This window comes from Schistocerca nitens, chromosome 2, assembly GCF_023898315.1.
Source record: "Schistocerca nitens isolate TAMUIC-IGC-003100 chromosome 2, iqSchNite1.1, whole genome shotgun sequence".
Lineage (NCBI taxonomy): Eukaryota > Metazoa > Arthropoda > Insecta > Orthoptera > Acrididae > Schistocerca > Schistocerca nitens.
Genome location: NC_064615.1, coordinates 947,138,750 through 947,153,683, shown reverse-complemented (window position 1 = coordinate 947,153,683; position 14,934 = coordinate 947,138,750). Strand labels below are relative to the sequence as shown.

Below are 14,934 nucleotides of genomic sequence, written 5' to 3'. Positions count from 1 at the left end.
GTGATGCGTTGTCAAGGGTAACCGCAGCCATGGTCTCCGAGCTTGATAGTCCATGCTGCTGCAAACGTCGTCGAACTGTTCGTGCAGATGGTTGTTGTCTTGCAAACGTCCCCATATGTTGACTCAGGGATCGAAACGTGGCTGTACGATCCGTTACAGCCATGTGGATAAGATGCCTGTCATCTCGACTGCTAGTGATACGAGGCCGTTCGGTTCCAGCACGGCGTTCCGTATTACCCTCCTGAACCCACCGATTCCACATTCTTCTCACAGTCATTGGATCTCGACCAACGCGAGCAGCAATGTCGCGATACGATAAACTGCAATCACGATAGGCTAGAATCCGACCTTTATCAAAGTCGGGAACGTGATGGTACGCATTTCTCCTCCTTACTCGAGGCATCACAACAACGTTTCACCAGTCAACGCCGGTCAAGTGCTGTTTGTGTATGAGAAATCGGTTGTAAACTTTCCTGATGTGAGCACGTTGTAGGTGTCGCCTCCGGCGCCAACTTTGTGTGAATGCTCTGAAAAGCTAATCATTTGCATATCACAGCATCTTCCTCCTATCGGTTAAATTTCGCGTCCGTAGCACGTCATCTCGTGGTGCAGCAATTTTAATGGCCAGTAGTGTAGATGGTCAGTCTGGCATCTTCAAAGTCAAAATGGTTCAAATGGCTCTAAGCACTATGATACTTAACATCTGAGGTCACCAGTCCCCTAGACTTTGAACTACTTTAACCTAAATAACTGTGGACATCACACACGTCGATGCCCGTGGCAGGATTCGAACCTGCGACCGTATCAAAAAAATGGCTCTGAGCACTATGGGACTTAACTTCTGAGGTCATCACTCCCCTAGAACTTAGAACTGCTTAAACCTAACTAACCTAAGGACATCACACACATCCATGCCCGAGGCAGGATTCGAACCTGCGACCGTAGCGGTGGCGCGGTTCCAGACTGTAGCGCCTAGAACCGCTCGGCCACCCCGCCCGGCCGACCGTATTAGCGGTACGGTTCCGGACTGAAGCGCCTAGAACTGCTCGGCCACGGCAGGCTGCCACAGACAAGAAGTCAGGTCTACTGAAGGAGTTTATTTGACTCATGGGAGACCGTCGCAGAAACGCTGAAAACCCTGAAGTGGTTGACGCTGTAAGATGCATGCCAGATGTCTCGCTTTAGCCTACTTATAATGTTACATGAACCATTATTGAAAGAGGAAATCGGGGATATAAAATAACTTCGTACGTGACGACCGTGAAGACAAGGTTAGACAAATTACGGCGTGCACAGAGGTATTGGGACAATCTGTTTTCTAGCGCTCCACGCACGAGTATAAAGAGAAGATACATGGTAGAATGCGATTTACCTTCTGCCACACACTACACAGTGGTTTGCAAAGTTTGGATGTAGATGAGATAATGACAGTGTCCTAGCGCGGAATATCTGCAGCAAGTCACATGTTTAAGGGTGTTATTAAGGAACGCGTTAAATGGCCCACCATGTAAAATTTGTGATAGGTAAGGAAAATGAAGATTCAGATTTGCTTGGAAAGGTTCTGGGAGGAGTGCAGTGTGTCCGTAAGGCAATTCGCACACAACACAGTAGTGTGACTACGACTAGAGTATTAGTCCAGCGTTTGAAGTGCTTATGAACTAGACATGACCAGCGTTCGAGGGAGAATGTGTAACAGTTCTGCTGCTACCATAGTGTATCTAGTATAGGAGTCTCGAAAATAACATAGAAGATATTGGGACGCGTATAGAGACAGTCAATCATTTTTCTTTCATTGAATAGACGTGTCATGCAGCACGGTAAATCGTTAATAATGGATGAAACTATCCTCTGCTATTCAATTTGCAATAAATTTAGGTGCAATATATTTAGATTTAGCTGCTCTATACAAATACTTTCTACTATATCCGCTTTATGTTCGATGCTACTGATAAGTCGAGAACCAAGATGAAGACGTAAATCGTTCTTGGCGTTAACTTACAGCGTACTTTCCTTCAACAAATTTATACACTTGTGCCGAGTCCAATCTGTTACGCCTTAAGTGTGGAGTTATTTTAAGTTATTTCTTTATTACGTGCGAAATCTGAAAGGTGATGCCGATATTAACAGGTTACTGTCGTTAGTAATGTTACCTAGTACTGAAACACTGAAACGTCCTGACCAGTGAGGATAGCTATTATTGACTTTTCTTACGAGTCAGACATGAGTCTCCTATCACTCTGCTACATGAGTTTTAGGTTGGCGTGTTGGGATTGTTGGCAATTGTGACGTTCGTTACTTTATTTACAAAGGAAACGCTTAGTTAGTTGTCACTGCTTCTTTAAATATATGAGACGAAAACCAAAAAGAAAAAAAAATAGTGATCTGCAAGTAGAGAATCTTCTAACTTTTACGCAAATCGATATTAATGCACAGTGGCGTCTGCCACGTTAATTTCAACATGTGACAAGAAACGTTTAGGATCTGCTCGGGAACGTTACAAGGCCTACTGAAAATGTGTCATGTGAGAATCTAAGCTTTCGCAGTGAATTTCATTGGTGTGATTTTCTCGGGCCATGAAACGAGTAGCAGGGTTGCCTTGAAAAAACGTTTCAACGAGTTAACTAGTCGTCGTACTCAGGGGAACTGTCGTTTTCCTGTCGGGTATGGCCTTTCATAATTACTGTATTGCAGTCTGCTCTGGTGTAAGGGAATCGAGTGGGCCAAATGGTTCCTCCAGAAGAGAGTATTCTGATCTGAGGTGGTTATGCGGAAATTGAGTGTTGAGTCCCGGTGCCATATGGACATTCTGTCCGCTGCCCTCACCTCTCTCTGAGACAGAAGTCTTCTTGATTAATTTGAGCTAACGCCTTATCTCATGATGAACGTAGTTGAAAATCGCTGTCAAGGTTGACGAGATCGACAGTTATTCTTGTTTCCACCGTCTCTTTGACGACAAAGTTACGGAACGTCTTTGCACAGCCCATGGCCTATGTCTATTCAAAAGTCCGCCCGTTATTATCTAGACAGAGGAGACTGCCGTCCAAGAGCTACACATCGCCTGAAGGTGAATAAAAAACTCGTAGGATCGTTGCTTCCATATTTTAAACATAGCTGCATAACAGCAACGGTTCCACGTAATAAAAAGATATAAAGAACACCTATTAGGTAAAAAAGGAGCCAATATACACAGTTCTACTTTTGCTGAACACCTCCTGATAGCCAGTCATACGCTAAACATTTAGAAGACACTGTTATCCTACACAGAGAAGTCAAAGGGCGTAGATTAGATCTGTGGGAAGAGTTACAAAATTTCAAACATCTAGAGCTCAAGGACGGTAATATCCTGAAAGACCAGTTGAACCTTGCTTGTAGACAATTCTTCGAAGGCTTTAAACCTGTACTGTTTATGGTATAACATTAATGCTGGTAACCTTTGTGGTTTATTTCCTGAGGAAGCTATGATGCACCTTCAATGTTTTAAGCTCACCACCCCTTAAGTAATGGTGGTTTTCTCACGATGTATGTTTCCTACTGCATCGGCCCTTATGTGATTTTGCCTGGCTCTAAAATTTTGGTTTTCCCTGTGGATATGTGTTAACAGGATCGTGTACCAGTGTTCGTAATTCTTTCTTGACAAGAGCCATTGTCAATTTTAAAGTTCTGACATATATACCTTGTGGGCTTCAGTAATGTAGTAATGTAATTTTTTGTATTTTGGCTGTATATGAGACTGGGCGTAAGTTTTTCGGCGTAAGCGCCACCTGCTTGTTTGATGTACGAGGGCAGTTCAATAAGTAATGCAACACATTTTTTTTCTGAAACAGGGGTTGTTTTATTCAGCATTGAAATACACCAGGTTATTCCCCAATCTTTTAACTACACAACACTATTTTTCAACGTAATCTCCGTTCAATGCTACGGCCTTACGCCACCTTGAAATGAGGGCCTGTATGCCTGCACGGTACCATTCCACTGGTCGATGTCGGAGCCAACGTCGTACTGCATCAATAACTTCTTCATCATCCGCGTAGTGCGTCCCACGGATTGTGTCCTTCATTGGGCCAAACATATGGAAATCCGACGGTGCGAGATCGGGGCTGTAGGGTGCATGAGGAAGAACAGTCCACTGAAGTTTTGTGAGCTCCTCTCGGGTGCGAAGACTTGTGAGATGTCTTGCGTTGTCATGAAGAAGGAGAAGTTCGTTCAGATTTTTGTGCCTACGAACACGCTGAAGTCGTTTCTTCAATTTCTGAAGAGTAGCACAATACACTTCAGAGTTGATCGTTTGACCGTGGGGAAGGACATCAAACAGAATAACCCCTTCAGCGTCCCAGAAGACTGTAACCATGACTTTACCGGCTGAGCGTATGGCTTTAAACTTTTTCTTGGTAGGGGAGTGGGTGTGGCGCCACTCCATTGATTGCCGTTTTGTTTCAGGTTCGAAGTGATGAACCCATGTTTCATCGCCTGTAACAATCTTTGACAAGAAATTGTCACCCTCAGCCACATGACGAGCAAGCAATTCCGCACAGATGGTTCTCCTTTGCTCTTTATGGTGTTCGGTTAGACAATGAGGGACCCAGCGGGAACAAACCTTTGAATATCCCAACTGGTGAACAATTGTGACAGCACTACCAACAGAGATGTCAAGTTGAGCACTGAGTTGTTTGATGGTGATCCGTCGATCATCTCGAACGAGTGTGTTCGCACGCTCCGCCATTGCAGGAGTCACAGCTGTGCACGGCCGGCCCGCACGCGGAAGATCAGACGGTCTTGCTTGACCTTGCGGCGATGATGACACACGCTTTGCCCAACGACTCACCGTGCTTTTGTCCACTGCCAGATCACCGTAGACATTCTGCAAGCGCCTATGAATATCTGAGATGCCCTGGTTTTCCGCCAAAAGAAACTCGATCACTGCCTGTTGTTTGCAACGCACATCCGTTACAGACGCTATTTTAACAGCTCCGTACAGGGCTGCCACCTGTCGGAAGTCAATGAAACTATACGAGACGAAGCGGGAATGTTTGAAAATATTTCACAAGAAATTTCCGGTTTTTTCAACTAAAATTGGCCGAGAAAAAAAATGTGTTGCATTACTTATTGAACTGCCGTCGTATAACTACATTATTTGTAGCAATGCTCCCATACTGTTATAACTGGAGTGTTAATTTCCTTCTTTTTTTATTGTTACTTTACCTTAGGACGTTATTAATACTGATAATTTACACGTTGCCTTTGTACGCCAATTGGTACATGTTTCTCGGCACGAGCGCAACCTACCCTGTTTTCAGAGTAACTACGCTCGCCGATTACACTCAGTCGGTTGTGAGCTCTGCAAGATCCATGAACTATTTTATATTTACGTGACAAACCCTAATTCTAGGGCTATATTTCATTTTTGACAAATGGATCTATGCCGACAATTGTAAAAACGGCGATGGTACATTAGTCCTTCCTAATGTAAAATTTTAAGTACCAGTCGTCGTTATCATACTTTTGTGATGCAAGAGTTCTCTAATTTGTGTTACAATTTATTCTTGGCTTAAGTTTCATACTTTTCTAATGTAAGCTATGATGTTCATTGTCCTTAGGCTACCTTCTGAAGAAGACAAATTTATATTTGTCGAAACCTAGGTAAAGAATTTCTTTATCCATTGCAACTGATCGGCTGTTTATAATTTTATAACGTTGCTTCCACTGGACGCTGCCGCAAGGCTGATACCCCGAGAAAATTTTAACAAAATACAATTTGTGTAAAAATTTTGTTATTCATTCTCGGGAACTAAAGAAGTTATCACCACCACAGCTCATTAGGGCGAGTTAAAAATATGTTATTAACAGTATAAAAATGAACGTCGGTGTGTAGGCTAGAAGGCTGTGGTAGACGCTCTTGAATACCGTGCAGCGTGGCGTTACTCAGTCGCTGCCGTCTGGTGTAGTATGCAGTGAGCAGTGTGCGTGGGAGGTGTGCAGCGTGTGTTTGCGTTTCAGACACGCGCGAGACGGGCTTCGTGAACGCCATCACGGCGGCGGGCGTGACGTTCGCCGTGACGCGGGCCTGCTCCATGGGCGAGCTCATCGAGTGCAGCTGTGACAAGGCCATCAAAGGTGAGTGCGGAACTTCTTTATTTAAATGTGTGAATCTGTACTTAAATTGCTGAATGACTGAGTAGATGAACCTTCTACGTTATTTGATTCTGAAACAGCTGAGTAAAACTGAACGTACTGAGACTACTTTCTCTTTATTTTTCTTATCGTGTCAACTCTGACCCACAATGTTCAAGTGCAACGCAGTCTGACTGCTCCAAAAAATTACAACCTGACTTCAAATAATTAATTCAAAATAATGGCCCTGACTAAAAAGAAATCTTAACAATAACCTATACATTTCATTGAGCACTTACAAAAATCTAGATTACGCGAACTACTGCAATACAGCGAGCGTCAATACTGCCAGCTAAATAAAAGATTCTAACTACTAAAGCCACTAACTACTAATAGGCATGTGGTTAGCAAAGGAAAGATTTTGTTGCAAATCAAATAATGTATTTTTTAACTCAATAATGTGACATCCAGTTCAGACACAAATATAAATCGTCATTGACGTCCAGCACAAAGATATATTATCGTGAATAATTTTCAATCCACAAATCTGATACTTCCAAATCATTGGCCTACGCTAACACTTCAGACCTCTACCCTCCATCAAAGCTAACTTTTCACTTTAACATCCATCACTGCTGGCTGTTCACCTCCAACTGCCCAACAGTACTTCCATCACTGCTGGCGACTAACTTCCAACTACCCAACGCTACTGGCGATTAACTTTCAACAACGAGTCGAACCAGCCACAGAGTCTTTTACAAAGAAAGCACTGTCAGAGATCCAATTCAAAGCGCCACACAGCGGTGCCAACATAGAGGCAGCCCACTTACTAGTGACACGACTCACCTTACCCACCTAGTAACTGTGGTGCTGCAGTGGTAAGTGGAAACTCTAATATCGTCAAACCTCGGAATGTCCATCGGAGTTACGAGGTGTAGTCTTCAGTCCGAAGACTGGTTTGACGCAGTTTGCCATGCTAGTGTACAGTCTGCGAACCCTTTCATCTCTGCATAAACACTATAACATACGTTCGCAGCCGGCCGAGTTGGCCGAGCGGTTCTAGGCGCTACAGTCTGGAACCGCGCGACTGCTACGGTCGCAGGTTCGAATCCTGCCTCGGGCATGGATGTGTGTGATGTCCTTAGGTTAGTTAGGTTTAAGTAGTTCTAAGTTCTAGGGGACTGATGACCTTAGAAGTTAAGTCCCATATTGCTCAGAGCCATTTGAACCATACGTTCGTATGATAACCTGCTTACTTTAATCAAACCTTGGTCTCCCCATGTAATTTTTAACCCACACACCTCTACCCTACACAGAAACATCCCCCCCCCCCCACACACACACACGATACCTCACGATGTAACTTCAATTTTCTTCTTCGTCACGACATTTCAAAAGGGTATATTGTTTTGTTACATCGTCCACATTTTCACTTTCGCACATGGCTTCAAACCAGACAAATAATTTCAGAAAAGTCTTCCTGACATTAAGTTTTTATTAAGTAAGTGTGTCGCTAGTCTTGATATTGCCAGTCTGCATTTTATATCTCCTCTTCTTCGACCATCGTCAGTTATTTAGCTGCTCATTAGCTAAACTGGTCTACTACCAACATGATCTCATCTTCTAATCTAACTGATTTAATTCGATTACACTCTATTACCGTTGTTTTACTTTTGTTGATAATATTCTTATAACCTCTTTTCAAGACACTATCTATTTCGTTGAACCACTGTTCCAAGTACTTCGCCGGCTCTGGCAGGATTTTTATATTATTAAGAAACGTCAAAATTTTAAATTCTTCTTGCTGAACCTTAATCCCCTTTCCAGCTTCCCCTTTTCCTTCACAGCAAGCTCAAGGCATAGACTGCCAAACGTCGTGGACAGACTGTTAGTGTGTTTCACTCTCGTCTTTCTTACTGTCACCCTTTATGTCCTCCCAGATTAAAACGTTAGTCCGATTTCTATACAACACTTATAAGCTTTATCTCCCACTACTTTATGCCTGATAACTTAGAATATCAAGGAATGTATTCCAATCATCGATCTCTAAAGCTTCTACTAAATCCACCAATGCTATAAATGTAGCTTCCTCGCAGAATAAAACAGGCCGGACAATAACTCTAACTCTGAACTTCGCCTTTCGTAGATAATGCCCTTCAGAATGAGCTATCCAGGCAGGTCGCAGAACATCCATTTATTACCTTCCAAACTTCACAGAAGCTCTGCAAACGTTGCGGCACTAGCACTCCTGGGAAAAGAATACCGCGGACAAAATGGTTCAGCCACGGCCTACTCTGGCAATAAGTTCAAAATACCGCACACTCCGCTGCAAAGTGAAAGATTCATTCACGAAATAATTCTCTAGGCTGCGGTGAAGTTATTTCTCCACGATATCCTTTCTACCAAGAGTTCTAGTGCAGCAATGAATGTAGGAAAGCTTCTGCAAAGCCACAAAAATTGGAAAGACGTACTAGAAGTATTAAGTCCTTGGAGGTGAGCCGTGAGTCGAGCATGGATAGCCCAATCGCTGAGAACATTTCCTAGAAAACTAAGTGTTATTGTCTCGAGTCCAAGTCTGACATAGGGTGTTAATCAGCCAGGAAGTTTCAAAACAGTGTACGCTCCACTGCAAAGTGGAAATTTCATTGTACCTATAAATGTGGGTTTGGCTATTTTTCTGCCTTCTATGGTGCACCGTAGCATCAGCATTGTCTCGTTTATTTTTACGTTTCCCTGGAAACCGAAATGATCTTACCCGAGGTCGACTTCTACAGCTTTTGCATTTTTCGTAAATAGTCCGTGTTAACAATTTGTAACCTTGGCCTCTTCACCTATTTCGGTAGTATTCGTACTTGTCGGCACCTGCCTTCCTCAGCATTGAAGTTACTGCGTTCTTTTTCCTGTGTCAGACTACTTCGCCTTTTTGACATATCTTGTGTACTAGTCCCCTCTCTCAAATACCTTAATTGGTATGAGGCAATGTCGTGTGTTCCATGCAACTTGTCTCCAATTTTGTGTTTCAGTGCTCTATCAGTCTCATCTCGCAACATTACATCCCTCGTCTCATCTTTATGTACTTTCCTTTTCATTTTACTGTCTTCATGTTTATTTCATATAGCTTTCAAATGGTTCAAATGGCTCTGAGCACTATGGGACTCAACTGCTGAGGTCATTAGTCCCCTAGAACTTAGAACTAGTTAAACCTAACTAACCTAAGGACATCACAAACATCCATGCCCGAGGCAGGATGCTAACCTGCGACCGTAGCGGTCCTGCGGTTCCAGACTGCAGCGCCTTTAACCGCACGGCCACTTCGCCTGGCTCATATAGCTTTCCTCTTTATTTATTCGACCATTCAGCTTTTCCTTCTTTGCTTACTACTCGCTTCCCATCTTAGTCCTTGATACTCGTATTACTGCTTCTCTTTTCATCAGCAGTAATTTATACAAGGTGTATCGTAATTAATGGCGTAAACGCATAAAGCTGAAAGTACACAATATTCTTTCTATTAAAAATCTAGTAAACATGGGCTCTAAAATGCATATCGTAAGGACTATAAGCACTTCTTCATTTCCGATACTGTGAAACTAATCTCTTCTACTGCAAGCACTTTGCTTTCCATATTTTGAGAGATGACAGTATGGACCAAAAAAAGAAAAAAGTCCACAAAATATGGGCTCTGAAGTGCATACCTTAAGAGCTGTGAGCACTTGTTCGTATCTCTTTTACTGAAAAAAGTGCTCCTATCTTTTAATTAGAAGAGATTAGTTTCACAGTATCGAAGATGAAGAAGTGCTCATAGCTGTTAAGATATGCATTTTAGAGCCCATGTTTATTAGACATTTTTTGTTTGTAGTTTCATGTGCTTTCAATTGTATGCGTTAAAGCCATTAATTACGAAACACCCTCTATTTCCAGTAGTACACAAATCGGAAAGCACCGGATATTTTGGCGTCTTTGATTCCGCTACAACACTGAATACACAAACAACTTGATATCCACTTGCAGTATCACAGTCATTGCGTTCCTCGCTAGCTTCTGTTTCAAATGTGCAAACTATGTGTTCTCTTCTGTGACTAAAACATCTGTTTCCAGAGTAACTGCTGTGGTCCACAATGGGTGACTAACGAAAGAGCGTGAACGCTGCCTACAAAATCACATATCACCGTGGACAGTTTCACCCAAACTCGCCATATACGTGACTTGCTACTAGGAAAAAATGCTGTAGAGCGACACAACTCCAGAAACCATAGGTGTGGAGCTGTAGATGGGAAGGCGGTGATAATTAAAAATGAGCATAATTTTGGAACACCTAAAGTAATTTACATCAAACTTGTTACAAATACGATTTACTAATTGAAATAAAGTAGCATGGGGTTAAAAACCTTCGCTCCTATAGGGTCGAGTGGTGCTGGCAGGCTGGTGACGTGAAGGAATGCGGCAATATTCGGGAACGCTTGGAGCAATTTGAGTGAAAATTAAATACGTATGACACACTGCCAGTAACATGTGTGGGGTGAGTTTGGTGTTGTGGAATTAGGTCCCAAGTCGATTATAATTGCCAGTATATTTCCCTTCAACCTATGCTCCGCCACAGTCTGCAAGACGGCTTGCAGTGTGTAGAAGCAGACGTAGTGTGACACTGAAGAGGATGCACGAACCAAGAAGTACTGAATATCTGTAAACTGTTATGAGATTCATCCGATCTACGCCAAACGATGTACTGAATTTTCTCAACACTTCATAGTAAATCCATGCGGTTAAAAGGTGCCCGGGAACACGCGTCTCAAAAAATAAAAAAATCGTCTCGTTATACTAACAACTCCCCTTTTCGCAAGATTTCGTATGGTCCACCCTACTCGAAGGAGCACCTTACAGTGCATGGCAGAGATAAAATGTGTTAACTACCCCTCCCCCTCACACCAAATTTGCGTCTCCAGTTCGTGTTTAATGATGCCGTCGTTGGGAGGACGTTAAATCTTCATCTTCCTTCTGCTCTTCTGCATTTGCGCTCACCTTCTCATTACAGAGAAGTCTTAGTTGTGGTCTACACATTTCATACCTCTGTTTGGGCCGGCTGGAGTGGCCGTGCGGTTCTAGGCGCTACAGTCTGGAACAGGGCGACCGCTACGGTCGCAGGTTCGAATCCTGTCTCGGGCATGGATGTGTGTGATGTCCTTAGGTTAGTTAGGTTTAATTAGTTCTAAGTTCTAGGCGACTGATGACCTCAGAAGTTAAGTCGCATAGTGCTCAGAGCCATTTGGACCATTTGAGCCCATACCTCTGTTTGCCTCCTGACTTCACCAGTGCATGCACACTGCACTATTACTTAGAGTTTCATCCAACAGAAATGTTTACTTGAGTTACATTTACCCCTTATTAGTTGAAAGTTATCCATTCACCCTGCATATGCATCTCCGACGCCAATAGGCTGTACCCTGGTATGAAGTCATCTTCGCTCGTGTATAGGGTTCTTTATTCTAACCAGGTCCTGTACGTTCAGAAGCTTTGACTTTGCTCACATCTGGGTACAATAGGAATGACTCCACATCGAGAAATACTTTCTCTCTCAGAATGTAGACATTCATTCTGCCGGCTAACCTTCAAGCGAAGCTATCGGAAAGTCGCTCTACCGCGAAGCCACTTTGCATTCTCTGCGTTGAATAGTACTGTCACTTTACAGCGACCTATAGCCTTACTACTGTCTCTGTCAAAGATTTCATCTGAGGATAAGGCGCCCGACACGCTATAATGGCCGTTCGCCTTTTATGAACGCTATCTGATATACGTATTCATGCACACAAATTGTACACGTCTTCTTACAACCGCGACGGCTAGCTGTCAGCGGAGATATATGATAGCGATACGTGCGACTGGCTGTAAAAGCAATGTTTGTTCTGTGACGCTGCTGTTGCATGGCAGAGTAAGGCATAAAGGACAGCATTCGTAATGAGAAAGACATAAATAAACGTCTAGAAGGATAGTCCGAGTGATTTTCGTAGAAGGACAGTACATAGAAAACCTCTCCCACAAACTCTCATTCGTCTCGTTCCAAAGGCGTTGGTCAGAATTTCTTGAAATGGTATTTACTCTGACGTCGGAGCCCTCAGTTAAATCTTCATTTACTTCAAAGTCCTCTACCATTTTCGGATCAAAACTGGACACAAGTCTTCCCGATAAAGCTTAACGTAATGCGCCCAAGTTTACCTTACTTGTCTCCTAATTTCGTCTACCCGAATCCCATCAGACTATTCCATTTTCCGTGAACTGATTATGTCAACTGCCCGTTTGAATTTCAGTTTTATGACAGATGCTATTACATTCGCAAATTCTCAGTTTTCTCTTACTCTGTTATTGACCCTCATGTCCCTACTCATTATATTCGAAACGCTTGTTTCCACTTACTGCCTGGCACAAATTAAAGTTTTGGTCGAAATACTTCTATAATAGTTAATAAATCAATGGAACATGTTTTAAACGGAGGAAACAGACTGTATGTGATCAATCCGGATGCAAATTTGTGCTTTCAGAACACAAATAAATAGGATGATGGTTAACATTACAGATATATATATGTATTTAGAATACAGGAAATAAAAAACCTAAAATGTAAACGATAAGTGTGATTGCAGAAAAGATCTGTGTCCCTCTTTTAAGGTCCATGAATTTCACTGAAAGATGGTTGTGTGGTTGAGGACATCCACGTTATGTACGTGGAGTAGTTCATCTACAATGCCCCAGTAAAAATTGTACCAACCATTTCATAACAGCGTACCACGTACACTCAACCTTCTTAATTATTGTTGGGTGTATTGCAGTCTGTATCTTCTACAGTTTTTACCCTCCACGGCTCTCTCTTCTATCATTTCCTGATTTCTTAACACATAGACTATGGTCCCATCTCTTCTTCCATTCGGTGTGTTGCACCTTTTACTTTCCAGGTCGATTTTTCGGAGGACCTACTCGTTTATTATGTTATAAGTCTACTTCAGTTTCACCTTCTTTCTGAATATCTCATATCAAACACTTCGATTCCCTTCCTCTCAGATTATCCCACTGTCCATGATTTACTCCCCCACAGTGCTCTGCTCTCGTAGTATCTTCTTACAAATTTATTCCTGAAATATCGGCTTGTGTTGGATACAGTATAGTAGACATCATTAAATGACAAATGCTCTCTTTCCCTGTGCCAGTCTGCTTCTTATACACTACTGGCCATTAAAATTGCTACACCACGAAGATGACGTGCTACAGACGCGAAATTTAACCGACAGGAAGACGATGTTGTGATATGCAAATGATTAGCTTTTCAGAGCGTTCACACAAGGTTGGCGTCAGTGGCGACACCTGCAACGTGCTGACATGAGGAAAGTTTCCAACCGATTTCTCATACACAAACAGCACTTGACCGGAGTTGCCTGGTGAAACGTTGTTGTGATGCCTCGAGTAAGGAGGAGAAATGTGTGCCATCACGTTTTGACTTTGATAAAGGTCGGATTGTAGCCCATCACGATTGCGGTTTATCGTATCGTGACATTGCTGCTCGCGTTGGTCGAGATCCAATGACTGTGAGCAGAATATGGAATCGGTGGGTTCAGGAGGGTAAAACGGAACTCCGTGCTGGATCCCAACGGCCTCGTATCACTAGCAGTCGAGATCACAGGCATCTTATCCGCATGGCTGTAACGGATCGTGCAGCCACGTCTCAGTCCCTGAGTCAGCAGATGGGAATGTTTGCAAGACAACAACCATCTGTACGAACAGTTCGACGACGTCTGTAGCAGCATGGACTATCACTCGGAGACCATGGCTGCGGTTACGATTGACGCTTCATCACAGACAGGAGCGCCGCGATGGTGTACTCAACGACAAAGCTGGGTGCACGAATAGCAAAACGTCATTTTTTCGGATGAATCCAGGTTATGTTTACAGCATCATGATGGTCGCATCCGTGTTTGGCGACATCGCTGTGAACGCACATTGGAAGCGTGTACTCGTCATCGCCGTACTGGCGTATCACCCGGCATGATGGTATGGGGTGCCATTGTTTACACGTCTCGGTTACCTCTTGTACGCATTGACGGCACTTTTAACAGTGGACGATACATTTTAGATGTGTTACGACCCGTGGCTCCACCCTTCATTCGATCCCTGCGAAACCCTACATTTCAGCAGGATAATGCACAACCGCATGTTGCAGGTCCTGTACGGGCCTTTCTGGATACAGAAAATGTTCGACTGCTGCCCTGGCCAACACATTCTCCATATCTCTCACCAATTGAGAACGTCTAGTCAATGGTGGCCGAGCAACTGGCTCGTCACAATACGCCAGTCACTACTCTTGATGAACTGTGGTATCGTGTTGAAGCTGGATGGGCAGCTGTACCTGTACACGCCATCCAAGCTCTGTTTGACTCAATGCCCAGGCGTATCAAGGCCGTTATTACGGCCAGAGGTGGTTGTTCGGGATACTGATTTATCAGTATCTGTGGATCCAAATTGCGTGAAAATGTAATCATATGTCAGTTCTAGTATAATATATTTGTCCAATGAATACCCGATTATCATCTGCATTTCTTCTTGGTGTAGCAATTTCAATGGCCAGTAATGTATGTTCTTTGATTCGTCCGCCGTGTCTTATTTTGCTTTCAACGTAACAGAGTTTCTACACAGGCCTCTACTTTCATGTAAAGTTTATTGATAATTTCTTTTCTACTACTCATAATTTCTTAGGTCTTTCTCTGGTTTACTTTCAATCCGTATTCTGCGCTTATTAGTTACTTCATTTCATTCAACATGTCCTGTAATGTTTCCTCACTTTCACCG

General features: G+C 43.1%; 1 protein-coding gene across 1 annotated transcript in view; it reads left to right on the top strand.

Moving 5' to 3' along the window:
* Window positions 1-14,934, top strand: part of LOC126237273 (protein Wnt-6) — a 661,913-nt gene that overhangs the window by 622,148 nt on the left and 24,831 nt on the right. Inside the window, exon 3 of the mRNA XM_049947203.1 lies at window positions 5,995-6,111. Coding sequence (XP_049803160.1) covers window positions 5,995-6,111 — 117 coding nt within the window. The remainder of the gene's footprint in view (window positions 1-5,994; window positions 6,112-14,934) is intronic.